Source organism: Dromiciops gliroides, chromosome 1, assembly GCF_019393635.1.
Source record: "Dromiciops gliroides isolate mDroGli1 chromosome 1, mDroGli1.pri, whole genome shotgun sequence".
Classification (NCBI taxonomy): Eukaryota; Metazoa; Chordata; class Mammalia; order Microbiotheria; family Microbiotheriidae; genus Dromiciops; species Dromiciops gliroides.
Window position 1 is genome coordinate 452,336,022 of NC_057861.1, and position 17,241 is coordinate 452,353,262.

The window sequence follows — 17,241 nt, forward strand, 5'->3', positions numbered from 1 at the left end:
AAGCGCGGAAAGCGGCGCCTTCTCGCTCCACCCTCCTCACTCCGGGGTGGATTAAACTGCAGCAACGGCAGGGAGGGGGGAGGCAGAGAGAGCGACGTCCGCAAAGCCACAGGTCCCGCGCGAACGAGGGTGAGCGCGCGTTCCCGAAGCTCGCGGGGGCCGAGCGCGCCTTCTAGTGCTAGCCAAACCGGCCAGGAAAGGGTGGGGGCGAGGCCGGTCCGGCAGCAGTCAGGGCGCCTGCCCAGGGCTGAAAAAGCTTGCTGTGCAGGGGGCGGGGCTTGGGGCGGGGCTAAGAGACCTCAGTCGGCCGGAATTTGAATGCTGTTCTGAAGGGGGAAGAGAGAAGGGAGGGGTTCAGTTGCCTTGGAGGTGGAACCCTGCGACGGGGAGAGGCTGCCCAGGTAACCCGGCACCCTTTCCCCGCCAGCCTGCGAGGGCACACTTGTGAGTTTGAGAACATAAGCAGCCCCAGCCAAGTCCGGCCAGGGAGGAGAGGTAGGCGATGGGGACCTTGAGGGGAAAGGGGAGTCAACGTGCAGCCAAAGGAAAGGGCTCTCGGGTAGGAGAAGTTAATTGAAAGCATAGCCCCCGGCCAGAACGAAGTTTGGACACTGCTGCCTCTTCCTGCTCCCATTAAACCCCAAATGTCCAATAATGGTTCTTATCTGATTGTAACCTAGTTCCCCCCCAACCCCCTTGCTGGGGCTGACTGCAATGAGATTAGAAAGTAGTTTCCTCATTACTCAGGACTTTGTGGGCCATTAACCACGTTATGTGAACATAACCTTCTGTAGTGGAGGGTTCCCCCCCCCCCGCCCCCATCCCCCTCAGGTATTATTGGTCATTGCAGCAGGCTTGCTGCAAAGGACAGAACATTTCGTATCTCTTTACTTACCTGTCAGCACATTAAACCGTGTTATGAGGTGAGGAGGGCTGCCAGGCTTTAAAACAAAATAAGATTTATTTTTTACACTTTTTTCATGGTTGGAATAAAAGCAAGGTAAGGGGGATGGGAAGTCAAAGGGGCTGTGCTAAGTAAGAGGAAGTAGCTGGCAAAAGATCAATTGGGGAAGTCTTGAGAAGGTGGGTGTGGCCACCTAAATGAGTTTTCCTTTTAATTTGCCTTTCCCACGGTCCTTCACCCCACCCTTGTGTTGACTGCACCCACCAAAATTTAGACAATTTCCTGGGATTGTTGCCCCAGGCTGACTTTGGCCAGTGTTGGTGTCCCAGCCACACTGCACTGTTAGGCCTTTCATGATTGAGAGTTTCTTGAAGTCTGCAATATGGAGTCATAAAAGATAATTAGACAAGCTGCATTTTAGGAAGGCAAATACTAACATGCCTCTCTGTTTGAGGGGAAGTATACTATTCTCAGGCTATAAACTGCTTAAGATGACGGAGATGTTGACTGAAAATTTTGAATTCATTTTTCTGTTCGTGCTTTATACCCCATTAGAATATCAAGTCAGTCAACACCCATTTATTGAGCACCTACTATATGCCTACCCTGTGCTAAGTGGATACAAGGTTAAAAAAAACAGTTCCTACTCTCCTGCAGCTCACAATTTGATGGAGAATACAACAGAGGGCATCAGAATGTTATGAGATGAAAGCCTCTTTTTTTTTTTTTCAGTGAATGTGAGGCTAGGTTCTTGGCTGAGGCAAAGGGTATAGGAAACCATGAGGGCCTTGAGGAGTGATGAAAAGGTTTAGAAAAACCACTGAAGTTTGTGGGATGCTGAATGGATTAGGGCATCAGGGCTTCCTTCCTTTCTTTTTTGGTCTACTTTGTAGGTAGTAATAGTAGGTAATTAATATCAATCAATCAATAAGCCTTTATTAAGTCCCAATACTGTGCCAAGGCACTAGGATTTAGAGGCAAGTGTCAAGTGTCTGAGGCCGGATTTGAACTCAGGTCCTCCTGAATCCTAGTGCCTTTTCTCTCTTAACAACTTCCTATGTTACAGTATCCTTACTTTTCATCTATTTGCATGTGGTTTCTCCTCCATTAGACAGTAAGCTCCCAGAGGGCAAGGACTTTGCCTCAATTTGAATCCCCAGGGCTTGGCACAGTATTGGGACTTAATAAAGGCTTATTGATTGATTGGCCCTTTTCTTTTGATAGAGGTGGGTCATTATACATTGATCAAAGCTAATTGGTTAACATCATTCAATTCCATTGGTTGACTTGACTAGAGGGTGGTCTAAATTAAAATGAACTCTGCAGATGACATCAGGGAAAGACCCTCACTCAAGTTCCTTTAGGCAAAGTCCATTATATAGTTGATCCCATCAGTCCTTCACTGAGCTAGACAAAAGAATCAATCTCTTAGGTTCATCCCAGATGAGATCTAGGAGAACAGAACTTTCTGGAGTGGGGGGGAGAAAGGACTGAGAAAACTGATCCCTGGGTCTCCCCAAGAAATCCATTATTAATAATTATTTTCTTGGGGCAGCTAGGTGGTACAGTGGATAAAGTACTGGCCCTGGATTCAGGAGGACCTGAGTTCAAATCCGGCCTCAGACACTTGACACTAGCTGTGTGACCCTGGGCAAGTCACTTAACCCCCACTGCCCCACAAAAAAATTTTTTTTTCTCACAACACCTAGGTTGTGAGGTTGAGGGACTGGAAGGATGATGTTGCCCTCAACAGTGATAGGGAAGGTTAGGGGTGGGGGAGGGTTTAGGGAGAAAGATAATTAGTTCAGTTTTGAACATGTTTAGTTTAAGATGTCAACTGAGATGGAACTGGGTATCCTACTCTAGATGTATGAAAGGCTGTGGGAAATTCAAGTTTGGAAGTCAGCCAAGAGCTTGGGGCCGGATAGATAGATTTGAGAGTCATTAGCTTAGAGGTGGCAATGAAATCTTTGAAAGCCCGATGAGATCACCTAGTGAGGTAGTTTATAGAGGGAGGAGAGAAGAGGGCCCTGGACTTCTGAGGGACACCTACAATGAAGGTGTGATCTGTAAGAGGATCCACAAAGAAGACAGAAGGAGTGGTCAAGCAGGTAGGAGGAGAACTGAGGGAGTGGTGTCCCCAAAACCCAGGCAGAAGATATATCTAGGAGGAGAGAATGATCAGCAATGTCAAAGGCTGAGGAGAGGTCAAGGAGAATGAAGACTGAGAAATGGCCACTAGAAATGGCAACTAAGAAATCATTAGTAACTTTGGAGAAAACCCATTCAGTGGAATCAGTTTGAAAGCCAGATTGTATGAAACAAACATTATTGTGTTTCTGAGGATTTTACCACAATCATCTAAGAGATACATAACCATTATAACCTCATCCTTGCTTAGGTGACAGCCTCTTTCTTTGGTTTACTGAAGACTGTTGAGGATCATGGCTTAGTTGCTTTTTGGTTTTTTTTGGTTTTTTTAATTTTTTTTTAGTGAGGCAATTGGGGTCAAGTGGACTTGCCCAGGGTCACACAGCTAATAAGTGTCAAGTGTCTGAGGCTAGATTTGAACTCAGGTACTCCTGATTCCAGGGCTGGTGCTCTATTCCCTGCACCACCTAGCTGCCCCAATGGCTTAGTTGTTAAAACACATGGGAACCTTCTGCCCTGAATTTTTCAAAAGTACCTAAAATGCATTTTTATCATCAGGTAATAATGCATTAATTTCCCTCTCAGATTTCATGGGCTGCAAATGTGTTGCTAATTAAATAGGCCTTATAGCACTGTACAAAATCTGGTTTTTCCCCAGTGTCACTGTTTAAATGCTCATATTTTTAACGCAGCTATGAAGATGTAGGAAAAGTTATCCAACAAACATTTTTAAGGCCCTTATTAGTAAAAGGCACTGTTAAGGCCTGTAAATTGTATAAGAGAACGGTTCATTTGGTGACTTTACACTTTGGGAGCCTAAGAAAAAACCACCTGCAATTGTGAGGCCAAATTAGAGATTGTAACAGGAAAGATTACAGAAGGTATTACATAAGGTAAGGTATATTACAAGGAGCTGACATTAGAATTGAGCTTTTAAGAAGCAACGAGGCAGGGCAGCTAGATGGTGCAGTGGATAAAGCACTGGCCTTGCATTCAGGAGGACCTGAGTTCAAATGTGGACCCGGACACTTGACATTTACTTAGCTGTGTGACCCTGGGGAAGTCACTTAACCCTCATTGCCCTGCAAAAAAAAAAAAAAAAGAAGAAGAAGGAATGGGGTGTAGTTGAAACCTGGTCAAAGCCAGGAAGATGGATCTGCATTCAAGTTTTGCTTAGATACATACTGACTATGGTTGGGGACAAGTCAACTTTATCTCTCAAGTGCTCTCGGCAATTCTCTTAAGACTAATTTGAAGAGAAAATGCCAACTAGCATTAGAGTAAGGGAATTCCTTGGCAGTTCCTTATGGTTTATGGGAGCAAAGTGAGAAGTGGAGTAGAGAGAAAGGGATCATCCCAAGCAAAAGTTTGAACTAGAGCATACACCTTTTATTCAGAGAACAATGAGTAGTCTCTTGGTTGAAATACAGGGAATTTGTAGAATTAATGGGTTGAAAAAGAGGGATACAGAACCCAAGAGATTCATCAGTGGTCTGAAGACTGAGGATTCTTTTCCTGCCACTTAAAGCAAGCTATGCTTTTTTCTGGGCCTGAAGATTTAGTCTTTAGGAAATGGGAAACCACTGGATACTATTGAAAAAGCAAGTATTTTAGGAGGATTAATCTGGCAACAATTTGCAGAGTGGTTTGGAGGTGAGCAGAGGAACTAGTTATGAACCTAACACAGTCTGGGATTAAGGTAATAAGACCCTGACTTACAAATGAAAAGGAAGAGACAAATATGAGAAAGATTTCAAAAGAAAAATTCACCAGGAAGAGGGTTTAGTTAGTAAATATTTACTAAGCACTATGTTCTAGGTGCTGTACCAAGTGCTAGGGATACAAAAAGTGGTGAAAGACCATCCCTGCCCTCAAGGGGCTCTCAATCTAATTGGGGTGACAAGAAAACAGATATGCACAAATTAGTTATATATGAGATAAATAGGAATTAATTAAGAGAGGAAAGATGATAGAATTAAGAGGGGTTGGAAAAGACTTCCTGTAGAATTTGGAATTTTAGTTGGGACATAAAGGAAGCCAGTAGGTGGAGATAAGGAGGGAGAACCTTCCAGCATGGGGGATAGTCAGAGACAATGCCCACAGCCGGGAGATGGAGTGTTTTGTTTGTGGAACAGCCAGGAGGCCAGTGTTACTGGATCCAATAGTACATGGTGGAGAGTGAGGTATAAAAACACTGGAAAGGTAGGAAGGAGCTAGGTAATGAAGGGTTTTGAGTTTCAAAGAGGATTTTGTATTTGATCCTGGAGGTGATAGGGAGTCACTGAAGTTTATTGAGTGAGTGTGTGTGTGTGGGGGGGATTTGGATTGAACTTGTGATTTTAGAAAATCACTTAGGTAGCTGAATAGAGGGTGGATTGGAGAGGGGAGAAAGTTGAGGCAGGCAGGCACACTATATGGGCTATTGAAATAGACTACATGTTAAGCAATGATGGGGCCTTGCCCCAGAGTCCTGGCAATGTCAGAGTAGGGAAGGGAACATTCATGAGATACTGAAAAAGTAAAATCGATAGGTCTTAACAACTGATTGAATAGGGGGGATGATAGATACTAAGGAGTACTGGATGATCCCCTAGGTTGTGAGTCTGAGGGATTGAGACAAGGGTGTTGCCTTCTACAATAATAGGGAAAATAGGAAGAGAGGATTTAGGAGGAAAAATATTGACATGTTTTGGAATGTTTAGTTTAAGATGACCATGGGACATCCATCCAATTTGAGATATCTAAGAGGCAGTTGGAGACAAGAGATTGGAAGTCAGCAAAGAGGTTAGGGTGGAATTTGTGAGTCCTCAGCATAGAGATGGTAATTATGTGTGAGCCCTGATATGTACACCAAGTGAAGTAGTGTGGAGGAAGGGAGAGAAGAGGTCCCAGGACAGGACTTGGAAGGGAATTCAGCAAAAGAGACAGAGAAGGAGCTGTAAGTCAGGTAGGAGGGGAACAAGGGGAGATTGGTGTCCTGAGAGATTGAGGTAGATGAGTCAAAGGAAAAGAAAGAAGTCAGAGATGAATCAGACAGTTTGCACCTGGGTCATACCTTTGACACACAAAGAAATCAGGATCTTAGATCAAAGCTGAGGGGCACCTTCTCAGAGTTCCTCTCATCCAAGCCTCTCATTTTACTGATGAAGAAAATGGACTTCCTGAAAGTTGAAACGACTTATCTAAGATAGGATTTGAATTGAGGCCCTCTTACTCTAGTCTGGTGCTCAAGGATAGCTGTTTGTGTAAAAAAGATGATTATTTTGGTTGGACATTTTTGTACAAGGCCTTTCCCAGTCCTTTCTAGAAGCTAATGCTTCCTCCTTGGGAATTACCTTTCAACTACTGTCTCTATATTTTGTATGTCCCTGTGTTGTTTCCAGCATTTGGATTTGAGATCCTTGGGGATAGGGACTATTTTCAACATTTAGCTTTTTGTCTGAAGGTCGTAAGTGCTTAATAAATATTTGTTGACTGACATATAGAATTGAGAATTGTTTAGAGCCAGAAATAGAGATTTGCTAGTCATTAGTCTAAAGCTACAAGGCTTAGAGAACGTCTAATCTCCAGGAGAAAGAGAGTAACTTTCTCCAGGTAACACAGGTGAGAGGCAGGATTTGAACTGTTTCCAAAGCCAGTAAACTTTTTGGATTATAACAGTGCCCCATGAACCTTGAATCAACTGAAGTGGATGAGATTATCAAGGGAGACAATGTAAAGAACCACAGAGTTTGGGGGACTGAACTTTGGGGGAGTGGGGAAGTGCTCCTTACATGGGTTTTTTTTTTTTTTAAGTGAGGCAATTGGGGTTAAGTGACTTGCCCAGGGTCACACAGCTAGTAAGTGTCTGAGGCCGGATTTGAACTCAGGTACTCCTGACTCCAGGGCTGGTGCTCTATCTGCTGCGCCACCTAGCTGCCCCTCCTTACATGTTTAAGGAGCAAGAGGGGAAGAAGAGCCAGTGGAGTAGGTAGGAAGAGTAGGACTAAGATAGTGGAGTAATGTTGAAGTCCAGAGAGAAGAAACTCTTAAAAACAGAGACACTTTCATAATTAGTGAGAGCCTCATGCCTGGAAGAGACTTGATCTCCACTTTCAGCTTCTTTACTTTTAAGGCCTTAGCACAGGTACTACCACTTTAACATAGCCTTGCCTATCCTAACAGCTGAAAGCATTCTCTTCTTCACCAAATATTCTTTGAGCACTTTAGATCCCTCCCAGTCACTTCCTGTTTTGCACATTATTCCTTCTCTTCCCGCCCCCCCCCCCTTCCCCACAGGACAATATATAGTCACTGGATGGAGATGGTGACAGTTTTGTTCTTTGTAAGGTATGGGCTCTTTTAATAAAAATTTGTTGGAATTGGAACAGGAAGGCTATAGATGGTATGTGCTTCTGAGAGACAAGAAGAATAAGGATTTGAGATAAGGTTCAAGGATTAGACCAGTAGGAGGTTATCTCTACCTTTGAGAACAAGTTTCAGTGGAAAGGTTTGCTACTAAAGTCAGATTGCACTGGCTGGTTCCAATGGAGGGGATGACTTTTTTTTTTTTTTTGGCAGGGCAGTGGGAGTTAAGTGACTTGCCCAGGGTCACACAGCTAGTAAGTGTCAAGTGTCTGAGGTCAGTACTCCTGAATCCAGGGCCGGTGCTTTATCCGCTGCGCCACCTAGCCGCCCCCTGAGGGGATGACTCTTGAGAAATTTGGCTATGAAAGATAGGGAAGAATAATTAAGAAACAGATCTCAGCTGGAGGAGATGGGAGAGATAGCACATGTGGGAGGGCTTAATGGCTGGTGGGGGGAGGAGGACACTTCTTCCTCTGAGCCTGGAGGGAATGAAGAGAAGATGCCTATAGAAAAAACTTACTTTTTGAGTTTTTTGAGGCAAGAATAGGGAATTTAGGGAATTTAAACATGGTAGAAGTAGGGCACTGAGGTCTTATATTTAAGAATTTATGAAATTATGCCCAATTTATCCTGTATATATTTTGATTTGTACAAAGGATTTTGGGGCATCATCTTCCTTTGTAGGCTGTGGTTCCTTGCGTGCAGGGACTGTCTTTTGCCTAGTGCTTGTCACATAGTAAGTCCTTAATAAATACGTGTTGACTTGACTTGCTTTCTGATTTACAAACAATATGCTAATTACAAATGATTTTTTGGTCTTCTTTAAAGCAGGTCAGATAAACCGTTTTTTGTAAATCTTAAAGTCATATTGTGTCATATGTAGAGTTTGAAAATAATAACATAATTTCTTTGAAAAGATTTTATAATTGTTTTTACACATTTAGAAAACTTCTTATTATGAGTCTAGATTGTTGGCGTTGATTGTAGTAGTCTAAATTGTCCACATTTTGTATTATTGCTTCTCTTGCCTTGTCTTACTCCCTATTTTTTTTTTCGTAAGGCAATTGGGGTTAAGTGACTTGCCCAGGGTCACACAGCTAGTTAAGTGTCAAGTGTCTGAGGCCGGATTTGAACTCAGGTACTCCTGAATCCAGGGCCAGTGCTTTATCCACTGTGCCACCTAGCTGCCCCTACTCCCTATTTTTTAAAACAAACTTTATTGGGATAGGAATTCAGTATTTGACAAAAACTGCTGGGAAAACTGGAAGATAGTATGGCAGAAATTAGGGATAGACAACATCTGATACCTTTTACTAAAATAAGGTCAAAATGGGTACATGATTTAGACATAAGAGGTGATACCATAGGTAAATTAGGAGAAGAAGGAATAGTCTACCTTTCAGATCTTTGGAAAGGAGAGCAGTTTATGACCAAACAAGAGAGAGAATATTATGAAATGCAAAATGGATGATTTTGATTACATTAAATTAAAAAGCTTTTGTACAAACAGAAGCAATGGATCCAAAATTAGAAGGGATGCAGGAAGCTGGGAAACAATTTTTATGGCCAGTACTTCTGATAAAGGCCTCATTTCTTTTTTCTTTTCTTTCTTTCTTTCTTTTTTGGTGAGGCAATTGGAGTTAAGTGACTTGCCTAGGGTCACACAGCTAGTAAGTGTTAAGTGTCTGAGGTCTGATTTGAACTCAGATCCTCCTGAATCCAGGGCCAGTGCTCTATCCACTGCCCCACCTAGCTGCCCCTCATTTCTATATAGGGAACTAAATCAAATTTGTAAGAATCCAGGTCATTCCTCAATTGAGAAATGGTCAAAGGATATGAACAGGCAGTTTTCTGATGAAGAAATCAAAGCTATCTATTTCCATATGAAAAAATGATCTAAATTACTATTGATTAGAGAGATACAAATTAAAACAACTCTGAGGTACCACCTGACACCTATCAGATTGGCTAATATGACAAAAAAGGAAAATAATAAATGTTGGAGAAGCTGTGGGAAAATTGGAACACTAATGCATTGTTGGTGGAGCTGTGAATTGATCCAACCATTCTGGAGAGCAATTTGGAATTATGGCCAAAGGGCTATAAAGCTGTGCATACCCTTTGACCCAGCAATACCACTTTTGGGTCTTTTTTCCAAAGAGATCATGGAAAAGGACCCACATGTACAAAAGTATTTATAGCTGTTCTTTTTGTGGTGGCAAGGAATTGGAAATTGAGGGGATATCCATCAATTGGGGAATGGCTGAACAAGTTGTGGTATTTGAATTTAATGGAATTCTATTGCGCTGTAAGAAACTGATGAGCAGGAGTTCAGAGAAACCTGAAAAGACTTGCATGAACTGATGATGAGTGAGATGAGGAGAACCAGAAGAACATTATGCACAGTATCATCAACATTATGTGTCGATCAACTGTGATAGATTAGATTCTTCTCACCAATCCAATGGTACTAGAAAGTTCCAAAGGACTCATGATGGAAAAGGCTCTCCAAATCCAGGAAAAAAAAAAAAACGGAACTGTGGAATATGGATGCTGATTGGACCATACTATTTCTTTTGTTTTTGGTGCTGTTGGTTTTCTGTTTTGAGGTTTTTCCTTTTTGCTCTGATTCTTCTCTTATAACATGACTAATGCAGAAATATGTTTAATGTTATTATGTATATATAAACTATATCAGATTACTTGCTGTCTAGGGAAGGGGAGGAGGGAGGGTAGAGAGGGAGAAAAATTTGAAATTGAAAATCTTATATAAACAAATGTTGAAAACTAAAAAACAAACAAACAAGCAACAAACTTTATTGATACCTTTTGTTTTCACTTCCATTTCCCAGTGTATTTGTCTGCCAATTCCCTTAAAAGTTGGAAAAAGTCTGCAAAACTAGCCAAACCAATGAAAAACTCTTTTCATTTTATGCAAAGTTCAGTAACAGTGGTACATTACTGTAGCAAAGGGGGAGTGGAAGGGTAACTTCTCATCTGTCTTTTTTAGGACAGTTTTGATTGTTAAAATTCTATAGCAAGCAGTTAGTTTTCCAGTTTTTTGTTGTTGTTCTTTCTATTTAGACTGTTAGAATATTTGTGTGTATGATTTTCATGGTCCTGCCTTACTCTTTCTACATTTATTCATAAGATGAGAAAACTGAGGTAAACAGGGTTAGGTGACTGATTCCAAGCCCAGTGCTATATTTATTGTGCCACTGAACTGTCCCATAAAAAGTAAAGATGAAAATATTTTAGTGCATGTGGGGGCCTTTTGTCATTAACCTCCCTGAAGTATATGGGTAGCATACCTCTAGGTCAGAGAGATATTTTATTCATTTTCTTTGCATAATTCCAAATTGCTTTTCAGAATGGTTGGACTAATTCATAGCACTATATCTTTCACACAATCCCTGCAACATTGACCATTCCCATCTTTTGTCATTTTGCTATTTGTAAGGTGAGACTTCTGGTTTGTTATGTTTTTTATTTCTCTTTTTAGTAATTTGGAGTATTCTTTCATATGATTGCTAGTTCTTTTTTTTAAAAACAAACTGTCTATCCTGTGACAAATGACTTCGTGAAAAAACATTTATTAAGCCTTTCCTAGGTATCAAACTCTATGCTAAGTTCCAGGGTTTGAAAGGAAAGACAATTGAAGCAAATGTTTTTCCATGAGGAAATGGCTTTTTGGTTATATACTTTTTACTTTGCTCTTTATCTTGGATATCAGACCCCTATCAGCTATTTGGTACACTTTTTTTTTTTTCTAATTGATACTTTCTCTTATCCTAGTTGCTTTTATTTTGCTTACAAAAAAACTCTTCAATTATAATTGCCTCTGTTCCTTGTTTGTTTAAGAATTCAACCTCTTCATATAGCTGTAAAAGGCATATGATCTCCCCCTTTTGTAATTTTTAAAAATGGTATGATCGGGGCAGCTAGGTGGCGCAGTGGATAAAGTGCCAGCTTTGGATTCAGGAGGACCTGAGTTCAAATGTGACCTCAGACACCTGACACTTACTAGCTGTGTGACCTTGGGCAAGTCACTTAACCCTCACTGCCCCACCAAAAACAAAAAAAAACAACAACAATAAAAATGGTATGATCTTTAATATTCAGGGCACATATCCGTTTTTAATTTATTGTGGAAGGTGGTATAAAATAATCTATCTAAACTAGGAGTTAATTGGATTTTTTTTATTTTGAGAACTATTTCAGTGCAATTGGTTCCTTTGGTAATCCCTTGTATTTTACTTTATTCATCTACATAATTATTCTGCCCAAAAGGTCCATGAAACCCCTGTTTAATTTTAATTTCTGCAAGACTGTTTTCTGCTTTTCCTGCAGTTCTTATCAAATAGGAATCTTGATAGATCACTAAAGTATTTGATAATTTCTGATTCTTCCCTATATATAGTCTGTTCCTGTAATCTTTTATATTTTTAACCAGTATTAAATCATCTTAATTACTGCTTTGTACTATGAGTTCTGAAAGTGACATTCCTGCTTCATCTTTACCTTCTTTCATTATTTTTTATATATTCTAGATCTTTTGTTCCTCTAAATGTATTTTATTTTGTCTAGCTCTGTCAAGTATGCCATAGACAGTTTGGTTGGCTTAGCACCATGTCTGTATTGGCATTTTTATTGTATTGGCATGGCTCAGCCATAAACACTAATTATGCCTCTATTTTAAGTTGTTCATTATTTCTATTCTAATTTTATTAATATAGATATCGAGCGTGTTTTGGAGGATTGATTCCCAAGTATGCATTTTGTAGTTATTTTGAGTGGGACTCTCCTTTCTATTATAACTGCCTGGATTTTGTCATCACTATATAGAAATGTCAATTTTTGAGAATTTATTTTGTAGACGGCAACTTTAGTGAAGCTATGAATTTCTTGATTAGTTTGCTTGCTGATTCCTAGGATTTTCTAAATAAAACATTATGGAACCAGCCAATGGGGATAATTTTGGTTCCTCTTTTCTCATCCTTATACTTTAAATTTCTATATCTTATTGCTATTGTTTCCATTCCTAGAACTTTTATGTTTTGTTTTGTTTTGATTTTTGTTTTTGCAGGGCAATGAGGGCTAAGTGACTTGCCCAGGGTCACACAGCTAGTAAGTGTCAAGTGTCTGAGGCCGGATTTGAACTCAGGTACTCCTGAATCCAGGGCCGGTGCTCTATCCACTGCGCCATCTAGCTGCCCCCATTCCTAGAACTTTTGAGAAAAGGCTGCATCCTTGCTTTCCTCTAATGTTTATTTGGGAAAGCTTCTGTTTTTCTTTTGCAAATGATACTAGCTTTTGGTTTTAGATTAGATAATTTTTATCTTATTTAAAACAGATCATTCTATGATCTTCTTTGTAGGTTTTTTTTTTAAAGCATAAATGAGAGTTGCACTCTGACAAGGGCTTTTTATTCATTTATTGATATAATAATGGGTTGCGGGGCAGCTAGATGGTGCAATGGGGCAGCTAGATGGTGCAATGGGGCAGCTAGATGGTGCAATGGGGCAGCTAGATGGCGCAGTGGATAGAGCACCGGCCCTGGAGTCAGGAGTACCTGAGTTCAAATCCGGCCTCAGACACTTAACACTTACTAGCTGTGTGACCCTGGGCAAGTCACTTAACCCCAATTGCCTCACTGAAGAAAAAAAAAAATAATGGGTTGCCATGGCCAAAAATGGAAAGTCTTATGGAGGGCATGAACACACAGTAATATGCAAGGAATGAAGAACTCCAAAGAACAGGAGTAAAGGATTATCAAGGAATTGTATGACAGGAATAGAAGAAGGGCTGGACATGTGCCAAGAATGAAGAGTGACAGGTGGACAGCCAGAGAACTCTGCTGGTTCCCTTGCAAAACAGGAGAGAACAAGAAAGGATTCCAGCATGCTAACTCCAAACCTTGCTCAGCCACTCACCAGACCACTTCTCAACCTCTGTCCCAGCAACCTTCTTATGCTAGCAAATAATACCTCCACCCCTCTGGTCTTCTCAAAATAGTGAATCCTTTCCCCTAGACTTCCATTTGAGGAATTCTCCATGCCAGCCATGGGCACTTCTAAACAGGCTTAGACTTTCTGGACTACTTTTCTACCTTCTTCTCCCACACCCCTCTCCCTGCTTTTCAGTTCTCTTTTATTTATTGTTTTCCTTCAAGCTCTTTGAGCATAGGGACTGTCTTTCTTTTTGCATGTATTTATTTGTAATCCCAGCTTTTAGCACTATGCTTGGCTTATTGCACATAATAAATGTTTTTTCTTTTTATATCTATCTCTCTATGTATTCATTCATCCAGAATGTTGGAATGGACTCGGTATGGTGAAATTTGGGACAAATATAGTTGAGTAGCAAGACTACTACAGATTGTTGGAGGGAACTCCAAAATTGATTAAAGAAGTCACAGATCTGCTGGAGTATCAATATAATGAAGTTTAAGATTTTTTTCCCCTAATATGATTAATGATGTTAATTGTTTTGCTAATGTTGAACTATCCTTGAATCTTTGTTTAGAGACAACTTAATCAGAGTAAATGGCTTTTTGGAAAAATTGCTTTCATCTTCTTGCCAGCTTTTTGCTCCAAATTTTTTTGAGGGGGCGGGAAGTTGGGGTGGGGCAATGAGGGTTAAGTGACTTGCCCAGGGTCACACAGCTAGTAAGTGTCAAGTGTCTGGGGCTGGATTTAATCTCGGGTCCTCCTGAATCCAGGGTGTGTGCTTTATTCACTGTATCATCTAGCTTTCCCCTTCTTGCCACCTTTTTGCCTTAACTTTTTGCCAGGATTTTATTTAGCATTTTTGAATTGATATTATAATATTATATAATAATAAGTGGCTATGCTTTCATTCCCACAACTAGATAAATCTAACCAAAAAATAAATAAGAAAGAAGTCAAGGAAGTGAACAGAACTTTAGATAAACTAGATATGATAGCTATTTGAAGAGAATTGAATGGGAATAGAAAGAAATATACCTTTTTTCTCAGCAATATGTGGTACCTTTACAAAGACTGACCATATATCAGGGCATAAAGTTTTTATAGTTAAAAGTAGAAAAGCAGAAACATTAAATTCATTATTTTCAGATCATAATACACTAAAAATTGTGTTTAATAAGGGACCCTGGAAATATAAACAATTTAATATTAAAGAACAAGTGGGTTAAAGAACAAATCACAGAACAATAATTTCAGTAAAGAAAATGACAATAATGAGACAACATATCAAACCCTATGGGATATAGCAAAATTAGCCAGAGGAAAATTCTTATCTGAATCATCAGTAAAATAGAGAAGGAGCAGACCAATGAGTGGGGTATACAATTTTTAAAAAGAAAAAACTAAAAATCCCAATTAAACACTAAATGGGAAATCTTAAAAATCAAAGGTGAGAATAATACAACTGAGTATAAGAAAACCATTGAAAAAACTAGGAGTAGGTTTTATGAAAAAAACAATAAAATAGATAAACCATTCATTAACATGAGTTAAAAAAGAGAAGAAAACCAAATCATTAGTATTAAAAATGAAAAAGGTAAATATACCCCTAATGAAAATGAAATCAAAGCAATTATAAGAAGTTATTTTGCCCAATTATATGCCAATAAATTTAATAATCTAGGTGAATTAGAATATGTACAAAAATATAAACTGCCTAGATTGGCAGAAAAGGAAATAAAATATCTAAATAAACTTTTTATATCAATAATAAAAGTAACAAAAATCATATGATTGTATCAGTAGATACAGAATAAGCCTTTGATAAAGTACAACACTCATTTCTATTAAAAACATTTGAAAATATAGTTATAAATGGATTTTTCCTTAAATTGATAAGAAGTATTTACCTAAAACCATCAGCAAGTATTATTTGTAATGGAGATAAGCTAAAAACCTTTCCAGTAAGATCAAGTGTGAGACAAGGATACCCACTATTACCAGTATTATTCAGTGTTGTATTGGAAATCCTAGCAATACCAATGAGAGAAGAAAAAGAGAAGGAATCAGAATAGGGAATAAGGTGATCAAATTATTTCTTTTTGCAGATGATATGAGGATATACTTGGAAAATCCTAAAGACTCAACTAAAAAGCTAGTTGAAATAATTTTAGTAAAGTAGCAAGATAAAAGTAAACCTATATAAATTATCAATATTCCTATATATCACCATCAGAACCCTGTAAGGAGAGATAGTAAAAGATAACCCATTTAAAATAACCATAGACAGTATAAAATACCTAGGAGTAAATCTGCCAAAATAAACCCAAGAAACTATATGAACAAAATTATTAAGAACTTTTTATACCAACAAAATAAGCTTTAAATAATTAGAGAAATATTAATTATTCATGCATAGACAGGTCTGTTATAAAAATAACAATTTAACCTAAATTTTACGTGTATGTGTGTATACACACCCACACACATATTCAATGCTATCCAAATTAAATTACAAAAAAAATTTACTTTTAAGAAATATAATAACACAATTCATCTAGAAAAACAAAAGGTCGAGAAAGAATATCAGAGGAACTAATGGAAAAAAAAGTAAAAGAAGGAGGTTTCGCAGTACCAAATCTTAAACTATATTATAAGGTAGTAATCAAAAATATCTGGTACTGGCTAAGAAATATAAAGGTAGATCAGTATTACAGAGTAGACATACAATTTATAGCAGCAAATGATTATAGTAACCTTGTGTTTGACGAGTGTAAAGATTTAAGTTTTGGGAATAAGAATTCATTTTTTGGTAAAAAAAAATTGTTGAGGGGGCAGCTAGGTGGCGCAGTGGATAAAGCACCAGCCCTGGATTCAGCAGTACCTGAGTTGAAATCCAGCCTCAGACACTTGACACTTACTAGCTGTGTGACCCTGGGCAAGTCACTTAACCCCCATTGAACAGCCAAAAAAAAAAAAAATTGTTGAGAATGCTTGAAAGCAGTTTGGCAGGAATTGGGCGTAGACCAATATCTTACACTATTTACCAAGATTAGGTCAAAATGGATTCATACCTAGATGTAAAGGGAGATATTACAAGAAAATTTAAAGAACATGGAACATTATACTTTTATGACTTATGGATCGGTGAACAATTTATGAATAAACAAGAGATAGACAGCAGAGTAAGGCATAAAATGGTTAATTTCAGTTACATTCATATATGTGTATATATATATATATATATATATATATATTTTTTTTTTTTGCGTGGGGCAATGAGGGTTAAGTGACTTGCCCAGGGTCACACAGCTAGTAAGTGTCAAGTGTCTGAGGCTGGATTTGAACTCAAGTTCTCCTGAATACAGGGCCGGTGCTTTATCCACTGCACCACCTAGCTGCCTCCCAGTTACATTAAATTAAAAAGGGTTTGTACAAATAATAACCAATGTAGACAAGATCAGAAGGGAAGCAAAAAATTGGGGGGGGGGGCGGTATAGACAATTTTTCAGATAGAGGTTTCGTATTTCAAATATACAAAGAACTTTGTCAAATCTATAAGAATGCAAGTTATTCCCCAATTGATAAATGGTCAAAGGATATGAACAGGCAATTTCCCAATGAAAAAAAAAATTTAAATAATAAAAAATGCTCTAAATCATTATTGATTAGAGAAATGTAAATCAAAACAACTTGAGATATTTTACATTTATTAGCTTGGCTAAAATGATAGCAGGGGAAAGTGTCAAATGTTGGAGGGGACATGGAAAACTTGGGACACTAATTCACTGCTGGTGAAACTGAACTCCAAACATTTTGGAGAGCAACCTGGAATTATGCCCAGTCTTACAAAACTGTGTATACCCTTTAACCCAGTAATACCACTATTAG

The 17,241-nt window shown here is 38.9% G+C and overlaps 1 protein-coding gene across 1 annotated transcript in view; it reads left to right on the top strand.

Moving 5' to 3' along the window:
* POLR3G (RNA polymerase III subunit G) overlaps positions 1-17,241 on the top strand; it is a 63,736-nt gene that overhangs the window by 123 nt on the left and 46,372 nt on the right. Inside the window, 2 exon segments of the mRNA XM_043969008.1 lie at positions 3-78; positions 81-129. Of these exon segments, the coding sequence (XP_043824943.1) occupies positions 3-78; positions 81-129 (125 nt within the window).